At 51.5% G+C, this 19,683-nt stretch overlaps 1 protein-coding gene across 10 annotated transcripts in view; it reads left to right on the plus strand.

Moving 5' to 3' along the window:
* TMCO3 (transmembrane and coiled-coil domains 3) overlaps positions 1–17,013 on the plus strand; it is a 31,184-nt gene extending 14,171 nt beyond the window's left edge. For 5 of the 10 annotated variants that reach the window (XM_033843822.2, XM_073795456.1, XM_033843815.2 and 2 more), the window contains 8 exons: positions 3,348–3,440; positions 6,683–6,869; positions 6,948–7,068; positions 12,080–12,296; positions 14,912–15,062; positions 15,664–15,743; positions 16,423–16,572; positions 16,756–17,013. In XM_033843822.2, the coding sequence (XP_033699713.1) occupies positions 3,348–3,440; positions 6,683–6,869; positions 6,948–7,068; positions 12,080–12,296; positions 14,912–15,062; positions 15,664–15,743; positions 16,423–16,572; positions 16,756–16,869 (1,113 nt within the window). In that variant the 3' untranslated portion in view covers positions 16,870–17,013. Of the gene's footprint in view, positions 1–3,347; positions 3,441–6,682; positions 6,870–6,947; positions 7,069–12,079; positions 12,297–13,950; positions 14,148–14,911; positions 15,063–15,663; positions 15,744–16,422; positions 16,573–16,755 lie in introns of those variants that run through there. The other 5 variants (XM_033843819.2, XM_033843818.2, XM_033843820.2 and 2 more) reach the window with 5 other exon arrangements.
* Positions 17,014–19,683: the final 2,670 nt, after the last annotated feature.

Here is a 19,683-nt window from a genome sequence, read left to right on the forward strand (position 1 = left end):
CCTGTGCTCCACGACGGGAGAGGCCACAACAGTGAGAGGCCCGCGTAAAAAAAAAAAACAAAAAAACATGCTTGGGACTTCCCTGGTGGTGCAGTGGTTAAGAATCCGCCTGCCAAGGCAGGGGACACGGCTTCGAGCCCTGGTCTGGGAAGATCCTGCGTGCTGCGGAGTGACTAAGCCTGTGTGCCACAACTACTGAGCCTGCGCTCCAGAGCCCGCGTGCCACGACTACTGAGCCCGCGTGCCACGACTACTGAGCCCGCGTGCCACGACTACTGAGCCCACGCGCCGCATCTACTGAAGCCTGTGCACCTAGAGCCTGTGCTCCGCAACAAGAGAAGCCACCACAATGAGGAGCCCGTGCACTGCAACGAAGAGTAGCCCCTGCTCGCTGCAACTAGAGAAAGCCCGCGCACAGCGACGAAGACCCAGTGCAGCAAGAAAATAAATAAAAATTAAAAAAACCAAAAAACCAAAAACCACGCTTAACACCCTGAGAAGCTGGTAAAGTAGTGAGCAGTGACCCAGCCTGGCTGTGGGTGTCTGGAGGCCCGGGAGGATGCGGGTGCTGAGGCTGCTCCTGCTGAAGGCTGTTTGCTGAGCAGATTGAGGGGAGCATTGTCCTGTGTTGGTGGCGCTTTTGACGGTGAGGAAAGAGTCCCAAGCCTTGTGGGCTTCAAGCTGGGTCCTTGAAAAGAAAACGCAATGTGGACAAAGGGAAAGAGAGTGCCATGTAGAGGTGTCCTGGTCCCACCCCAGCGGAACCTGCACTGCAGGGTGTGGGAAGGGGCCACGGTGTGCCCCGCCCTGCCTGATGCTTCCCTTTGGGTAGCATGGGAGTCGGTGAAGCGGGGGCTCCACCTGCAGCCTCATCCCCTCCTTGGCGTAGCCCACCCGCACCGGGTCTGGAGGGTCCTGAGGGATCCCCCCGCTGGACAACACGGGGGGGTCGAGGCGGCCTTCACACTGACTGATCCTCACAGCAGACTGTGTTGCCAGGTGAGAAGTACCTGGATGCTGCCGGCTGAGAGCCTGGACCTTGGTGAGGAGATGAGTGTAGCCGCTACCCAGCCCGGTGGCTTCTGGGAAGCCTGGTTTTAATTCAACTTTTTTTTTTTTTAACATCTTTATTGGAGTATAATTGCTTTAAAATGGTGTGTTAGTTGCTGCTGTATAACAAAGTGAATCAGCTATACATATATATATATCCCCGTATCTCTTCCCTCTTGCGTCTCCCTCCCACCCTCCCTATCCCACCCCTCTAGGTGGTCACAAAGCACTGAGCTGATCTCCCTGTGCTATGCGGCTGCTTCCCACTAGCTAGCTATTTTACGTTTGGGAGTGTATACATGTCCATGCCACTCTCTCACTTCGTCCCAGCTTACCTTTCCCCCTCCCCGTGTCCTCACGTCCATTCTCTACATCTGCGTCTTTATTCCTCCCCTGCCCCTAGGTTCTTCAGAACTATTCTTTTTTAGATTCCATATATATGTGTTAGCATATGGTATTTGTTTTTCTCTTTCTGACTTACCTCACTCTGTATGACAGACTCTAGGTCCATCCATCTCACTACAAATAACTCAATTTCATTTCTTTTTATGGCTGAGTAATATTCCATTGTATATATGTGCCACATCTTCTTTATCCATTCATCTGTCGATGGACACTTAGGTTGCTTCCATGTACTGGCTATTGTAAATAGTGCTGAAATGAACATTGTGGTACGTGACTCTTTTTCAATTACGGTTTTCTCTCAGCTTTTTAAATAGGTAGTTTTTATGTGATTGAAACAGTATAAAAAGCTGTAGGTGAAAAATCTTTGCCTGACCTTGTCCCATCCCTCCCTTTCCAGAACATTTGCAAACACTGGAAGACACAAATGTATCTTCCTTTTCCTTTTTACTTAACAGCAAAGATAGCTCATAAGCAAAGAATTAAGGCTAAATAACTAGGTAATAGATCCAACTGGATACTATGAATATTGCATTTCTTAATAAATTACCTATACCATGGAAAAATAATATAATTACAGTAGATAAAAATACCAAGATCAGGACTTCCCTGGCGGTCCAGTGGTTACGACTCTGCGCTCCCAATGCAGGGGGCCCAGGTTCCATCCCTGGTCGGGGAACTAGATCTGCATGCCACATGGTGTGGCCAGAAACAAAAAACATAAACAAAAACAAAACCCCAAACAAACGAACAAAAATACCAAGATAAAATTACCAAATTAAAAATGCAAGATCATACTAGCCGAAAGTGGGAGTGGTTAATGGAGAGAGTCTAATTGTATATAATTGTACTTCAGTATTTATCTTTTCATAGTAGGGAGTTAACAGGCTTTCATTTCCTAAGTCAAGAAGTATAGGTTTAAGTATGTTACTTTGAAGTCAGGTTGCAGCCTAATTTTCGAAAGGGAAAATAAATAGTAGCAGTAAGGAAGCATAAAAAGCAGAAGACATAAAAGAATTGAGAGCAAATGTTGTTTTATAGCAAATATATGTGGAATAAACTTCTGTATGAAAAGAGACAGGTTTGCAGATGGTGTCAGGAAAAAAAGTACAACAAACGAGACTGAATAAAAATAAAGTGACTAAAAGGTTGAGAGTGAAAGGAGGAAATGTGCTGATAGAAAGAGGGCAAATCGGTGGTGTTCACAGCCAGCAGACAGAGGAGGTGCACGGCGGGGCCTGGGTGGCACACCGACACACGAAGGCCTGGACTCTATTTTCACGTGTTCAGGGAACGTTGAAAAAATCAAAAAGTTAGTGGCCATAATGCAAACCTCCACTGTAAATAATATAAGTAGTACCAAATGTACTGGTATGAACAACACTGTCTGCTGTAGTGCAGGAACGTTGATGGCAAAAAGCAAATGAGGGGCACTGTACGTCAGGACCTGTGGGGAGTGGCCAGATGGGGTCCAGGAGAAAATCCCACACTCAGGCTCACCCAGACCCAAGGAAAGTAAAGCACTCCTGTCAGTTAAGTGTTAAACTCAGGTTTAATGCCTCCCCGTCCCCAAAGGAAGCTAATGGAAGGAAGTAATGGAAGTACCAGTGGAAATTAATGAACTTGAAAGTGGGTGAATTCATGAGTTGTTTCCTAGAAAATAAATAAAAATATTCCTCCAGCTAATCAAGAAAAAGGAAAAAAGGCACTACCGTCAGGAAGTTCAGAGTATCTCAGATATAGAGGAAATTCAGATCGTTGTTTGTTTGTTGTTTCAAATACTGGGCTTTTGGTGGAGTGCCACTGCGTCTGTTAGGACAAGATGGTTCTGTGAAGTACACGTGGCATCTTAAATACGTTCAGTCTTACGGTTTTAAAACTTTCTTGTCTCTCAGTCAGTTGTGCAGGTGGAGACGTTGGGAGAATTTGGCGTGTTCTTTACTCTCTTCCTCGTTGGCTTAGAATTTTCCCCAGAGAAGCTGAGAAAGGTGAGTCCACCAGTGTGCTTGTGTCGTTGCCCCACTGAGATTAACGTGCCCTGCAACCACCGTCCACGTTCGTTGGAGACTTGCCCAGCAGATGAGGTCTGTTTAGAGTAGAATATGGTGGTGTAGTTTGATGTTATTTCTGGAACATAAACTCCAGAAGATAAAATGTTTAAAAAAAAAGAGTGAAAATTCAGTGAATAAATGGCATTAGCTTTCAGTGGCTAATTCCAAACTGGGTCTGAGAAGTGCTGTGTTCAAACTTACTGATTTTTGAGTCCCTCCAAGAGGGTCCAACGCTGGTAGAGGCCGAAATATCATAGGGATGGAACATTCAGTGTGTTACTCTGGGGAAAAACTCCTCGTTTTCCTAAATAAGTGGCAAATTTTGATTATTGCTGTGTCACTGTAAGATGAAAATATCTGAAAGGTTAATAGTATTTAAGACCATATGTATGAATAAATGTTAAAATAGTGGAAGCAACAGTTCCTCCTAAATTTGTTGACTTTTAGAATGATTACTTTGAAAGCCGGAATATTCGAGAATGGAAACGGAGTTAGGTTGGAAGTGAATTCATGAAAAGCTACTTTGTGTTTGAACAGACAGCTCACAGAAGAGGAGAAAGCTGATGAGAAGGCAGATGGGGGTGTGTGGGAAATGACAGGGAGGCTGCTGGTTACAGGAAGGGGCAGCTCCATCCAGGCCCCGTTTGCCACCAGCTTAACAGGACACTAGTGTCGAGCCAGCAGGGGTCTCAGTGACTTTGCGGGTGGTCACTGGGCGCCCTCCCACCAGGCTGATGAGAGTGACAGCTCGTGCCCCTTCTGGGGAGCAGTCCGGCAGTTGGATTCGAGAGCCTTGCCAGGTTCACGTCCTTCACTTGTGGTTCTGCTCCTGGGTTTCTAGGCAAAGGGAAGAGTCAAGCCCAAGTTTTGGTTTTTGTTTTTAAAATTAGCCCCTAAAAGGTACTCAGCTCCTCACTGTAGCATTTTTATGGAAGATCCAAAGCAGGCTGAGTGTCTGAGGCTAAGCTGGGATGTAGCTGCTGGGTGGACTCTTACGTAGCCATTAAAAGTGTTATAAGAATGTGCAGTAACAAAGAGAAAAATGTTAAATGCTGAACTTCAGAAGAAAAAGCGAGCGTATAGTGTGACTGTGGCCACACAGAAGGAGCCCAGAAGCACCAAACACCCGTGGGTGCTGCTCTCCAAGTCCTCTCTGACCACCAGCGTGCTTCCTGCAGGAAGGGAAGTGAGCTCGGCCTGAGCCTGCGCTGCCGTAGGAGCAGCTGTGCCCGGCCCTGCCCACCCCTCTCCCCAGTTCCTCCTTTTCTTCTTTCTTTTTGTTTTTTAATAAATTTATTTACTTATTTTTATTTTTGGCCATGTTGGGTCTTTGTTGCTGCGCGCGGGCTTTCTCTAGTTGCGGCGAGCAGGGGCTACTCTGTTGTGGTGCGCAGGCTTCTCATTGCGGTGGCTTCTCTTGTTGTGGAGCACAGGCTATAGGCGTGTGGGCTCAGTAGTTGTGGCGCGTGGGCTCAGTAGTTGTGGCACGCGGGCTCAGTAGTTGTGGCTTTCGGGCTCTAGAGCACAGGCTCAGTAGTTGTGGTGCACGGGCTTAGTTGCTCCACGGTGTGTGGGATCTTCCCAGACCAGGGCTCGAACCTGTGTCCCCTGCCCTGGCAGGCGGATTCCGAACCACTGTGCCACCAGGGAAGTCCCGCCCCCTTTTTTTCTATTAAAGCTCCATTTGTCCATCCACTGACGACTCACTTCCTGTCAGTTTTCCTCCTCATACAGTGTCCTGAGTCAGTTCAGGGCTTTCTCCTGGTACTCTGGTATCTTTTTCATCCTTCTGGCACAATCACCTCCACGTGTTAATTTCTGAATCTAAAGTATAAAGAAAATTGGCCACTTCTCTTGGTCCTAAGGGAAGTGGCCGAATTCTTCCTGTTAATTCCGTTGAGGTGTGTGTTGTGGCTGGGCCAGAGGGGCCTGCCGAGGACCTGTGGGGTCCCCCGGGAGCGGGAGGGTCTTCCCAGGCAGCCCTGTGAAAGCGCAGCCTGGACCCCTCGGTGTTCACGTGCGTTCAGACGTTCACAGCAAGCAGCGGTGTTACCTTGCGGTTAGGAGTGCGGAGGGGCAGCGTCTGGTCCCCCCGCGTCCCTGGTGCAGCCACCTCAGCTGGCGCGTTCTCATCTGGGCTGTGAGGGGTTGGGAAGAGTCAGGTGTCCTCTGGGTCCAGAGTCTCATAGCTGTCTTCCCCAGCACTGTGGTGTTCAGGGTTAAATAAGGAAGTAACGTCATTCACCATGATGTTTGCTTGCCTGCATCAGTGTGATACGTTTTTGTGATGCTTTAGGGATTTTGCGCCGGGGGATGCAGCCTGAGGCAGGGCTCGTGGGAGCAGGTGTGTGTCGTAAGTCAGGGCAGGGGCTTGGGCGGGGACCGGCCTTATTGGGTGCCTTTGGGTCTGGGGCGAGCTGGGGTCTCTAATGTCCCCTAGCTCCGATGTCCCTGAGCGCCACCGAGCCTGGCTGCTCCCCGCCTGGCGGCCCTGACCCTTGACCTGCACCTGGAGCGCATCCCGCCCCTTCGTAGGCAGGCCCATGGGCTCGGCGTGCAGAAAGTTTATATCCATTGATAACTACGCTAGTAAGTCCACGTTTATTTTGCTTTTATTTCTCAGCGATAAGTGACTGACAGCTTTAGCGCACCCTGAGGTACCGGTGGCTCTCCTGCCTTGTGGGGTACCCGTGTGGCCCTGTCACGGTGGGAGGTTACTTGGCGGGGTTTTGAAGTGTCAGCAGTTGCTGGCAGGTCCCTCTCAGTCTTCTGTGAAATCTCCTAGAGGCCTGATTAGAGACAGTTCAGAGACGCCCGAGTCTGCGAGATCCTTCCCGGGCCTTGTCACCGAGGATGCTCGTGCCCTCGACTGTCTGTCGTTTATCTGTGAATCACCTGGGCCGCTCAGGTGTGTCCCGTTTCCGCTGGAAGAGGGGGCGGAGGGGTCCCCAGCTCCAGGTGTGTTCTGAGGATGGCGGTGCACGACGCGGAGAGTGTGGAGGGCGTGCTTCGTCCCTAACCACGCCCAGCGCTCGGTGACCGCGTGTGCCCGCCCCCGCTTTTCGTGGTGTTGCGCTGGTGTGTTTGCTGCGGGGCCGGCCGGTTCCTGGGCAGGCGTGCCCGCGCTCTGCGGGGCCGCGGGCACTGAGGTGTGTGCTCACCCCTGTGCTCTCTCCCAGGTGTGGAAGATCTCCCTGCAGGGGCCCTGCTACATGACTCTGCTCATGGTGGCCTTTGGCTTGCTCTGGGGCCACCTTCTGCAGATCAGACCCACCCAGAGCGTCTTTATCTCCACCTGCCTCTCCTTGTCGAGCACACCCCTGGTGTCCAAGTTCCTTGTGGGCAGCGCTCGCAGCGACAAGGAAGGTAGGTGGCCGCGCGTTCTGAGCGTGTGTCAAGGTTAACCGACTTGAGTCCACACGCTCTTAGTGACTTTTCCCCAAGCAGGCGACATCGACTACGGCGCGGTGCTGCTGGGGATGCTGGTGACGCAGGACGTGCAGCTGGGACTGTTCATGGCTGTCCTGCCCACGCTCATCCAGGCGGGAGCCGGCGCACACGCCAGGTAGGGTTGCTGCCGTACTTCAGTTCACGGTCTGTTTTTCTGGCTTCAGATCATTTGTTTATTGAAATACCGACCTTCCTTTCCTTCTCAAGTACAAGGTTTCTTCTGCTCTGTTTCCAGTTTCTGTTGGAGGGCTCTGGGCATTCTTTCATGGTTAGTCTGCTGCCGATGGCAGGTTCTCTCGGTTTCCTCATCTGAGTCTTATCTCCCTTCCCGCTGGAGGACGTGGCCACCGGGTGTTGGTCTGCAGCAGACGTTTCTTTCTTCCAGTGCCTGGCAGTGCTGTGCTGCTTCTCCCTGGCCTCCGACGGCTTCAGTGATAAACCGGCTGTCGTTCAGATCTGTGTTTCTCCACAAGTAACGCAAGGCTGCTCTCTGGCTGCTTTCAAGACTTTGCCTTTAGTTTTCAGAAATTGAATTACGCTGTCTTGGTGTCTTAGCTTGGGCTCTTCAGCAGACGCCACAGATGCGGCAGCTTACACAGCAGACGTTTAGCCTCGGGGGCTGGGCGCCGGAGATTAGGGTGCTGGTGCCCTCTCAGGCAGCTGTCTTCTCCTGTGTCTCCACGGTAGCGGAGGTGGAGAGGCTGCAGAGCCCTCCGGTCTCTCTTATAGAGGCCATTAGTCCCAGCACCGGCCCCACCTCCAGATGACTCTGGGGGACACACACCTCTGGCCCGTAATACCTTTGGGTTTGTTCTGTGTGGCGTTCGTTCATCTCCTTGAAGCTGTAGCTCTATGTCTCTTGTCTATTCCTAGTTTAGGAATTTCGGCCATTGTTTCCTCAGGTGTTTTTTTTCAGTCCCGATTGCCCCCTCCTCGTGGGACCCCAGTGATGCGCACGTGGCTCTTCTGTTGTCCCACGGGGCTCTGAGACACTTCTTTTTCGGTCTGTTTTCTGCCTGTTGTTCAGACTGGGTAGATTCTGTCCGTTTGTCCTCACGTCCACTGGTCCCATCCTCTGTCATCTCTCTACTGTTCAGCCCATCCAGCAAGATTTTTGCTCGCGTTATTATACTGTTTAGTGGTATAATTTCCATTTGATTCTTCTTTTTATAACTTGTTTCTTGCTGAGATTTTCTATTTTTTCATTTGTTTCAAGAGAATTTTTTAAGTGCTATTGAATCATTTTTACGATGTGGCTGCTTTAAAATCTTTGTCAGATAGACACACATAATACACATAATAGATAATACACACAACATAACCCCAGTGATGACGGGTCTTGACGTTGGAGTCTCATTCAGGTTGTGGTTTACCTGATTCTTGGTGTGCTGAGTGATTTCCAGTCGTATCCTGGACATTTTATATCTGATAACATAAGTCTCTGGATCCTTTCATTATTTTTTAAAGCCAGCAGCCCCATGTTGAGGCGTGGTTGAGGGTGGGTGTGTGTTCATCTTCCTGCTGAGCCCCGTCCGGGGAGCGTGGACAGCCTGCCTCATTGCTGACCGGCGGAGTGGAAGCGTTTTGTATTTTTAGTATTTGCCTTTTGCCAGATATTGTAATAAGTTTCAGCAATCCAAAGTGATCAAGATCTCTTCTCTGCTCTCAGGAAGCTCAGCCTGGCGGGGAAAGTAGAAGGAGGGAATGGTTTTTAACTGAGATTCCCAGAGGTGAAGGCTCCGGCCCTGGTGTGTGGCCACCCTGGAGCCCCAGCTCTCCATTTGCCAACCCTGCGGGCTGTGTTCTCGCCTGTAGGATGGGAACAAGGTGGAACCTGGACAGTGTGCTGGCTGTCAACAGGAGAGACTCGTAAGGCACCTGACACGCCCCTCGTATGTGCAGCTGTTAAAGGCCGTTTGTCAGGAAGGCCCTTTGTCTGTCATTTTTCTTTGATCCAAAGGTCTTTAACTGTCAGAAAAGCGACCTTTGTTGCATTAGTCCTTCTGGCTACAGATTTTCAGGGTAAGTAACTGAAAAAACATTTAGACAGAAAAAGGATTTGTAACTTTAGCTGAAAGTCGTTTGAGTTCTGCTTGGGCTGTGCAGTAAGTCCTTCCCGGGAGAGGCGGGAACCCCCTTTCCCAGGCAGAATCCGAACCGCGGCCAAGAGTGTCCGGGCCCCCTGGGAACTACGGGTATCACCTGGGAACCAGGCCCCCTGCCAGGTAGACAGGTACGGCTCAGGCAGAAGACTTGGAAAGCTTTTCTTTTTATCTTCCTAATTTAAAATTTCATCCAGTACTGGTACTGGTCCTGTTGACGTAATTCCTGTTTTGTCATGAGAAGCCATGTTTACCGAGAATTTTAATGACGTGGAAAAGTGCCCTGCGTTGTGTTAGGTTGTAAAAAAGAGTCAAGACCACATGTGGTATTTCTCAGAAGGAGAAACATGGAGCTGCCACGTGACTCAGCTCTTCTGCTCCAGGGTGTGTACCCCACAGGAATGGGAACACCTGTCCACAGGTGTCACCTTTGGGGGGGCGAAGGCGGCACAGCCACGTGAATGCCCCCATGCCATGAGTTACACACTAATGGGGAAGGTGGTAAATTTTATGTTACGAATATTTTACCACAGTAAAAAAAACCTGTGCGTGAATGTTCATGGCAGCATTCGTCGTGATGGCTGAGACGTGGAAACAACTCAAATGTCCATCAGCTAACAGACAGGTGAATAAAACATACAGGGAAATGTCATTCAGCCATAAAAAGGAATGACGCGCCGACACACACTACGGCGCGGATGAGCCCTGAGCACAGACGCCAAAGCCCACACCGTGGTTCCCACAAACGATTCTGTTTATGTGAAACGTCCAGAACAGGCAGGTCCACGGAGACAGCAGTTGGTGGTGCTGGGGCTGGGCTCGGGGAGTGAGTGTAAGGGGCGCAGGCTCGCTCTCGGGGATGAAATACGTTCTGAGACTGTGGTGGTGGCACAGCTCTGTGACTAGAAGCCGTTGAATTGTAGACTTCAAATGGGGGAATTGTGTGAAATGAGACATGTATCAAAAAAGCTGTTAAAAATTACATACAATATTATTTTAACTGCATAAAGGAGAAGATGGGGGCTAGAAATGTGTGTTACAGAGTGTCCAGTAGAGGAGTAGATTAGGGTGAGTTTACTGTTTATTTACTTTTCTGTATAATTTGGGAAAACCTCTTTTCCAATTTTGATAACCAGGGAAAATTTATAGTAAAAAATATTAAATAAAATCAATAGTAATGTTAATATAAGCTTTGCCTCTTAATTCAGCTTTATTCAGAACTCGTCTTGATCTTTCCTAAAGGAAAGAATTGTCTTCTTCCCTCCAAATATTTCACAGGTAAAGGACAGAACACAGAGACTATGATAAAATTATAAAGTAATTCAAATTTTACTAGAATTAAAATCTTGCAAAACCATGAACGTTCTAGAAGAAAGTATGGATGAATGTATTAAATATTGAAGATGTTCAAGCGGAACACAAATTCCAGAAGCCATAAAGGACGAGCAATGCGATCAGTGTCACTGAAGTTTCATACTTTGAATGTTTAAATACACACAAACACACATCCACCCACGCACACGCATGGATACACACAGGCCTGCACACACACATATACACACATACATGTGTGCACACACGTATGCGTGCACATACATGTACAGGAACACATTAGGTAAGCAGGCCAAAGACAAATGGGAAAGAGATGTGTGTACACGTTCTGTCTTATTGTTTAAAATCGAAGTATAGTTGATTTTAAGACAGAGGGTTAAGTTTCTCATTTCATGAAGATCTACAAATCAACGAGACTAACGCAGTTAACAGACAGGTGAGCGCTGAGAGCGGCTAACTCAGCAACAAGCGAGTGGGAGAGCACCCCGCCCCCTGCCCCCCACGGAAGGAAGTCCGGGGGCGCCTCTCCCTGGTGGGCAGGGCCGTCTGTCAAGGGTGGACGTGGACGGCGCACGAGCTCCCCCACACGCCGCCCCCAGTGTGGCTGGGCCTGGACGACCCATTCCCGGGTCCAGCCCAGGAGACGTGGCCCCGGCCCTCGGGTCACGGACGTCAGACCGCATCCCCACGTGTTGCTTTGGCCTCTGCAGCCCACTGAATGGGATGAGTCAGGGGTCACTGGGGTACAGGGGGAAGGGGCGCCCGGTGCCGGCCCTGAGGGTCCGGGTCGCGGGCGGTGGGTGAGGAGTTCGGCGTCAGCTGCCGGGCTGTGGGGGCCTGGCTGGGACTTCGCGCAGGTTTCTCTTCCTGCCGAGGCCACAGACCCCGCCTTCTCCCCTGGGCTGTCATCCTGAGCCTTAGCCGTGGGTGTTCACAGAGGCTCTGCTGTGACGCCCTGAGGCATCACACACCCTGGGACGTGTCTAGGCTGCTGGTCTAGGCCTGGCTGCAGGGGCGAGTCCTCTCTTACCACCTGATTTATATTCTTCCATCAAGAGCTCTTAAACCAGAATTTTGGACTGAAGGGTTTCCTAAATGTGATGGGGAACTGGGGTTAAAAACTGTGTATGTTACCATGAACACGACAGATGCACAATAATGCCTATCTTGTGAAGGTCATTAGGTTGAGATCTTAACAATATATTGAGATCTGAGTAGCATATTCTAAAAAGGGCTTCGTGCAGAAGCCTTTTCTCCATGACTAAGTAGCAGAAAATTCAGAGTTCTGGCTTGGGCTAAGGGAAGGCTTTTCTGAAAGTCGCTGGCATCCCCCAGTCACGCTTTGGTGGGGAGCCTGCAGTGTCGTGTTACAGAGCGACTGTTGCCTTACAAAGAATTTCAAATGGGGGTTAATTCCTAGTGAGGACTTTTATCATCTGTCATCGATGGAGACACATAAGCTGTCAGTCACGAGTCATTACATCCTATAAAATGTACTTACTCCAAAGTATTAATTGCAACACAATTCAGCTTCTATATTCAAGTAACTTAATTTCTGAGGTTAATGTTTGATGGATTTTATTCTAACATTTAGAAATGAAAACGTCTGCGATTTGGGTCATTTATTTTGTAATGCTAAAAAGGAATGAAAGGTCATTTCGTTGGACTTGAGCATATTCTGAGGAGAATCAGGCGTCTCCCTCTCTTTCCCAGCGTCGCCATGGAGATCCTGCGGGTCCTGGGCCTGGTCGGGCAGGTCCTCTTCTCGCTTGCTGCGGTTCTCCTCTTCTGTCTTGTCGTGAGGACCTACCTCGTGGGACCGTACTGCCGGAGGCTGCACGCGGAGAGCAAGGGGAACAAGGAGGTCCTCATCCTGGGAATCTCCGCTTTCACCTTCCTCATGCTGACGGTAAGGCCCCAAATGCCCGCCGCTTACATCGCCTGACTCATCCTCTGTTCACCGAGAGCTTGTGATCGGTCCTTTCTCTTTCATTTTACTAACAGTCGGCATCCGTGAGACGCTTGTGGGTGTTTTATCCGCGCACAGTCGTGCTGCCTGGCGCTTCTGCCCGCGCTCTAGGCTCTCTGCTGGGATGGTGTTTGTGAGTGTGAAACCGTGCGAGTGTGTCTTAGACGCTTTGCATCCGAAGCAAGAATCACAGTTTAAAACGACATTTTGTTCTGTTTGATGAGAACAAGCTAGTGAGCAGCGTAACTTCTTTCACTGGAACGTGAAAAGCTCACCATAGAGGCTTGTTTGGGAGGCGGCCGTCCCAGTTAAGGGACAGGCTTCTCATGGGAGAGCAGGGGAGGGGCCGGAGACCCCGTAAACAGTCCCAGCTCTGGGGGCATCACCTGCACGGAAGAGCTGCGCCCCTCGACGTGCGCCGGAGAAGTGAAGACCCGTGTTCACGTGGAAACTGACGTGTGAGCGTGACAACAGCTGTGCTCCCATCGGCCCAGACCGCCCAGATGGCCTTCCTCAGGCGCGTAGTTCAGCCAGCCACGGCCCTCCACGCCCGGGCAGCCACCCAGCTTTGAACCGTGGGTCTGTGAGTCGCCGGAGAGCTGTGCTGACTCGAAAAGCCAGTCCCCAAGGTCAGGAGCTATGTCACTCCACTTCCGTGCAGTTCGTGAAGACAGATCAGAGATGGGGGAAGGCCGCTGGCCGGGTGCTGAGGAGGGAGGGCGGTGGGGAGGACCCCGGAGGTCACGGGCGGCCCACGTGGCTCCACGGTGTCACATCCACGGGACTCGTGCTGTGACTTGGGAAGATGCTGCCGTGGGGGAGCCCGGGGGAAGGTACCGGGGTCTCTGGATGACTTCGTAGAACTGCACATGAGCCTACAGTTAGGTCAAGAGAAAAGTTTAATCCTATAAAGGACACTGAGGAAAAGAACTTCCTTACACAGTTGCGTTGCCTGCTAGTGTCTCGTAATCTTGGGAGAAGACTGAGGTTTGCTTTTGCTCAGAGCCGTTCACGTATGTGACCGACTTGGGTTTTGTGCGTTGCTCCGCCCCATCTGGAGTGTCCTCTGGAATGGCACCCGGCAGAGTGCTCTGACCCGGCGCTCCGTGCTGCCGCCCAGCGGCACTTGAGCCGAAGCAGCCTCGCTCTGCGGCCTGTGTGTCCCGAGCGCCTGCGCGGGTTCCGGGCGCTGGGGGAGGCATCTAGCGCCCGAGGCCGCCGCTCACTCGCGCCGTCTGTGCTTAGACGTTCCGGGCCGTGGGAGTGAGGCTGGACGTGCGGGTCTAGGCCCGGGCCGTGTGGGCCTGCGTGACCGCAGCTGGTTTCCCCAGGTGGCCGTGCCCTTCTCCCCGCCCAGCACGTTTCAGAGGCTGACCCCAAGCTGTAGCCCGTGCCAGTGCTTCATTCCTTCCCACGGCTGAATGGTATTCCTTGTCAGATACAGTTTTGCTAATGTCTTGCAGTTTGTGACTTGCCTTTCACTCTCTTGACGACGTGTTTTTGAACGGAAGTTCCTAATTGTAGTGTGGTGCTGTGATCGTTCTTTAAGGGCAGCATTTCAGGGTCCTGCGTGACACGTGTTTTCCGGCTCCAGGTCACGGAGATGCTGTGTGTTGTCCTCTGGAAACGCACTGCTTTCTTTTCTCACTGAGACCTGCCATCCACGGGAGGCGAGTTAGCGCGGGGTGGATGGCCGTGGTCAGGACCTGTTCTCCACGAGCGTCTCCTCACCCCCGTGAAGTCGAAGTCGAAGGTCACAGCACAGAAGCCGCGTGGCCGAGCACGGGTGGCCCAGACGCCCTGCTGTCCCCAGGTGGGCGGGCGGCCAGCCCGGCCCCCTCTCTGCAGGCTGTCTGGTCGTGGTCTTCTGGGTCACGGGGATGGGTTCAGCTGGTCGGCTTCCAGGCACAGGGAGTTCTGTGACTGCTCCCGTAACGCTAGGCGCCCTTGGTTCCCCGCGTCCGTGTCCGCGCTGCCCGGCGTGTGTCATGTGTGCGGCGGCAGCGAGCGCTGTGTCGGATCCGCTCCCAGGCATCTGATGGGCTCTGACACGGTCGTCAGCAGGGCTTCCTGGAACATCGTCCATCTGTCTTTGCTGCTCTCGTCACTGGATTTACCTCCCCGAGTTAAACACCGTGTCCGCTTCCTTCCTCTAGGCGCTGGCCAGGGTGGGGGTGGGGGAATAGTTTTGTGTGCCACGTGTTTAATGCCAGGGGAGTTGGGCTGTTTATTGATTCAGGGTAAAGAAAGTGTGTCACAAATTCTTAGATCTTGGGAAATAGTCCCACTCAAAACGTCTGCAGCAGTCTACACGAACGATGGTTGCAACTGTTGTATGACCGTTTCCTCTCGCTCGTGGTCAGTGAGCTGACGTCCCCTGCTGTGCCTTCTGTGGGGTTCTCCTGGGACGCCGCAGGGGCCTGGGCGGGGGCAGGGAAGCTGGCTTGTCGCAGTTTTATGGGGACATCCCGCCGCGTCCGAGAGGCCCTCTCGTGTGTCCTCAGCAGAGTCACTGGCGGGTGCACCTGGCGTGACCTGTGTCCTCCTCCCCTCAGGTCACCGAGCTCCTGGACGTGTCTATGGAGCTGGGCTGCTTCCTGGCCGGAGCCCTGGTGTCCTCCCAGGGCCACGTGGTCGCTGAGGAGGTCGTGTCCTGCGTGGAGCCCGTCCGCGACTTCCTGGCCATTGTGTTCTTCGCGTCCATAGGTGACCCTCCTCCTCCAGGGGTGACACTCCCACTGGGTCTCATCTGCTCACACGTGTTTCTACTTAGCTTGTGCCGCAGAAACAGTCCCCATGGCGACTAGGGTCTGAGGGACTCTACCTTAGAAGGAGGGAAGGTTTGAGCTGAGGGACGGGGGCTCCTGACTGGTGGTCCTGAGGGTCCACCGCTCAGCAGGGTGGCAGGCCCACTTCAGCACGTCCACATCAAGTGCAGGAAGAAATTCTAATTTTAATACAAAAAATCAAACTAGTGTGTCGAGGCTGCTGCCCTGGGAATGTCCCCGTGGAGGGGGGCGGTCCCACTCGTGGTCACAGCACGGCCATCTGGCCTCTCGCTCACACCCTGCACCGCTCGGTGGGTCCAAGAGCCCCAGAGACTCTGGGTGCCTCGAGAGGCAGGTTCTGAAGCCCGTGGAAACAGGGCGGGGAGCACCGAGTCACCCGGCCCTCTGCTCGGGGTCTCGGGGTGGAGTGGGTGGGAGACACCCTGCCCCTTCCCGTCCTGGCGGAGGAGCCTGTGGATGTAGGGGTGGCAGGGAGGCCGGCTGCCCAGCCCAGACGATCGCCCGTGCCCGTCCCCCAGGCCTTCACGTGTTCCCCACCTTCGTGCTGCGCGAGCTCGCCGTGCTGCTGGCCCTCACGCTCTCGGTGGTGGCCATGAAGGTAGGGCCCCTGCTTGCGAGTCCGCCCTGCCTTTGCTTTCCCCTGTCACACCACGTGCCCCGCTTCCTGCCCGTGTGTGCCCCCCGCCCAGCGCAGCCCGGCAGCTGGGGCGTCTTGGATCGGGATGGCCCTTCGGCTCAGTTTGTGTTGAAAACGGGGTTTCAGAAGCTGGGACTGGAGAAACCGCTCTCTGGATCCTCCAGTGACACCCTTGCTCTGTAATTTGACTTCTAAGTGAGTCTAAAGAACCGCAACCCGGCTCTGGTGACGCAAACGTACCTTTTCACGGCCACTGAGAACTATTTCGCCACTTTCCACTTGTCTGATCTCTGTGACTACAAATTGTTGAGGTGCCCGTGTCAGCGTGGGAGTCTGGGAGTGGGCGTGGCCTGGGTAGTGGCCGCTGGCTTTGCGGATGAGAAGGGGCGGTGCCCCGATGGCGGCTGAACTGCACTGCCCGCCGCAGGCTGCTTTCCTTACGTTGTGTTGAAAACAAAGTTTCCATTCTGAAGGCTGCACGATACTCGTTTGGCGGGAGGGCCTTGGTTTTCCCCGGGGTGTCTCCGTGCGTCCTCCCACGCGGTGCTGGGGCGGCCTCCCCCCACCCCGGGCCCGCCCTGCTTCCTGCGGGCGGTGCTCCGGGCCCGGCCTGGCAGAGCGTGACCTGCCGCTCTGCCAGTTCGCCCTGGCAGCCCTGGTCCTGTCTCTGCTGCTGCCCAAGACCAGCCAGTACGTCAAGTGGATCGTGGCCGCGGGGCTGGCCCAGGTCAGCGAGTTCTCTCTGGTCCTGGGGAGCCGGGCGCGCAGAGCACGTATCATCTCTCGGGAGGTGAGTCTCTGCCCGGCTGGTGGAGCGGGGTTGTTAGGGGCAGTAGGGCTGGGGTGGGGGGGCGCCCCAGTCCCCGGGACCTCTTGGGGAAGGGGGCGCCCTCGTCCAGGCCGGGCACCAGAGGCTCGCACGCCGTGATGCGGAGACACGCCCCCGGCCGCGCTGACGCCCCGCCCCCGGCAGGTGTACCTCCTCATCCTGAGTGTGACCACGCTCAGCCTCCTCCTGGCCCCGCTGCTTTGGCGAGCGGCCGTCGCCAGGTGTGCGCCGCGGCCCGAGAGAAGGTCCAGCCTCTGAGGACCGCAGCCAGGCGACCGGCCGGAACTGGCACCGCGTTCCCGGACCTCAGAGTCTCCCGGAGCCCGCCTCTGCGCGCAGTGATTATGCACCGTGTACATGTAACTCTGCGTTTTACAAATCGCCTTGACTCCTTTGCCTGGATGTGCCTTTTCTTCAGAAATTAATGTCAACTTTCTGTTGTTATTTCATCAGTTCATGTTTTTTTGGAAAAAAACTAGGAGGCTTTTTTATTTATTGTACAACTTGTAAACCGTTGGTCGATGTTTGTTATTAAATGTTTCTGTGACGTGAGCTTTTAATTCTCAGAATGTGTTTGGAAAGTTACTTTTAATCCTTAAAGTCTATGTTTTCTAAAAGGAGACAAGTTCTTCTAAATGTCTTTTGCTTTTTATTACAATTTTAAACAATACTTTCATGTCAGTTTTTATCAGGTAAATCATTCTTTTAAAATATTTGGTTTTGAATCACAAGACTATGCATTCCTTAATAAATATCATTTATGATCAGTATAATTAATTGAAATTTATTGAAAACCTGTCTTTTTAATTAGATTTTTATGTTGAACTAATCTTTGTCAGATTTTAAAATTAAGATGCAAAAAAAAGGTGGGCGGGAGCTTCCCTGGCGGTCCAGTGGTTAAGACTCCATGCTTCCCCTGCAGGGGGTGGAGGTTCGATTCCTGGTCAGGGAACTAAGATCCCGCTTGCAGCATGGTGTGGCCAAAAAAAACAAAAGAAAAAGAAAATTAAGGTGTGTCATCTATTACCTCACTTTTATAGAGGCTAAATGAACGCAGAGCTGCTTGTACAGGCTGAGTTCTGACTTTGAATTCGAAAAGTGTGTTGGTGATTACGTGCCCTTTTTTTTTTTTTTTTTACTTTTGATGATTTTTTTTTTCATTCCATATATTATCCAGTCTCACATGCTCACAGTGGGGTCAGCAATTACAACAGCCTCCTTGTCTCCCAGCTCTGACGAGACAGAGCGGCAAGACAGCCACAGCTGCGGCCAAAGTGTGCCCCATTTTAGAAAACCACACAGCTGAAGATCTGATCCTTACACACATTTCCCTAAGGGGCACCTAAGTTGAGTTTTCCTATAAATACTGCCTTTAAGGGCCCAATGATTTGTCCAGAACACTTGGTGTAGAGGGACAGAGATGTTAGGTGTGATTACGGATCGCAGATGTAAATTATGGGTTGCAGTAATACTAACTAAAACACATTAAGGTGAAGTAAATTGTATCTAGTCTGAAGTAAATCAATGGAGAAATGATGTAAACGTGCTTATTTTTAGAAACTAGCATTGGTTCTATTCATTTTTAAATCATTCCACACGGCGCCATTCCCTCGGGATCCTTGGGCGGAGTGGGAGGTGTTAGCTGAGGCACCAAGCCCTCCTGCCTTGCCTGTAACCCTGCACCGTGTCTGTCTGTGTGCCTCTCCCTCCGGCGTTGTTCTGTTTTCTCTTATATCTCCAGCACCCACAGCAGAGCTGGGACCTCTTAAATTTTGTTGAATGAAACCTATCTGATGTGCTGACATAAAGTTCTCCCTGAAATGTGGAACTAACATCACTCTGTGAGACTGAAGTAATTAATAAAGATGCAACTTCGTGACAAGAGGAAATGCTGTTAGAAAAGCCCTGCTCCTTGGAGAGGTCTAGACCATCAGGACGCCCCAGAGCCGTGGGGGCTTACCCCACCAGGCCCACTCTGCTCCAGCCTGCTCCTTGGAGAGGTCTAGACCATCAGGACTCCCCAAAGCCGTGGGGGCTTACCCCACCAGGCCCACTCTGCTCCAGCCCCAGGATTGGCCTCGCCACCTTTTACTCACCGGTGTCTTCACCCTCACCTCTCTTGGTCCTTACCATCTGTAAACTTGCTCCAGTCTGCCCCCATGGTGAACTCACAGAGCCCTCTGTCAACCCCTGTCCTCTCTCTCCCCTCACCTGCAGACTCGCAGAAGGCTCAGAGCCCTTCTAACCCCCGCACCTGGGGCTGCAGACCACCTGCCTCCCAGATACCAGCATTGACCCATCACCATTTCCTCTGGGCCTGTGTGTGGCCCAGCAGTGATGAAAGGAAAAAACGTACAACTCAGAATACTCTACTTGGTAACGCTGTTATTCAGATTTGAAGGAGAAATGAAGTTTTGCAGATAATCAAGACATTCTCCAATTTAGATCACATGCTAGGCCACAAAACAAGTCTGCCAAAATTTAAGAAAATTGAAATCATATCAAGCATCTTTTCCAACCACAACAGTATGTGACTAGAAAGCAACCATGAGAATAAAAACTGCAAAAACACAAACACATGGATGCTAAACAATGTGCTACTAAAAAACCAGTGGGTCACTGGAGAAATCAAAAAGGAAATTAAAAAAAAATACCTGAAGACAAATGAAAGTGGAAACACAATGATCCAAAAATCTATGAGATGCCGCAAATGCAGTTCTAAGAGGGAAGTTTAAAGTGATACAAGCCCACCTCTGGAAACAAGAACAATCTCAAATAAACAATCTAACCTTACACCTAAAGGAACTAGAAAAAAGAGCAAACAAACCCCAGAGCTAGTAGAAGGAAAGAAAAAGAGCAGAAAGAGAGAAGAAAAGATGAAGAAAAGAGAGGAGGCCCAAATAAAATCAGAAATGGAAAAGGAGAAGTTACAACCAACACCACAGAAATACAAAAGATTGTAAGAGATGACTATAAATGATGATACACCAATAAAAAGGACAACCTAGAAGAAATGGATAGATTCCTAGAAATGTACACTCTCCCAAGACTGAATCAGGAAGAAATAGAAAA

This window comes from Tursiops truncatus, chromosome 18 (assembly GCF_011762595.2).
Source record: "Tursiops truncatus isolate mTurTru1 chromosome 18, mTurTru1.mat.Y, whole genome shotgun sequence".
Taxonomy (NCBI): Eukaryota; Metazoa; Chordata; class Mammalia; order Artiodactyla; family Delphinidae; genus Tursiops; species Tursiops truncatus.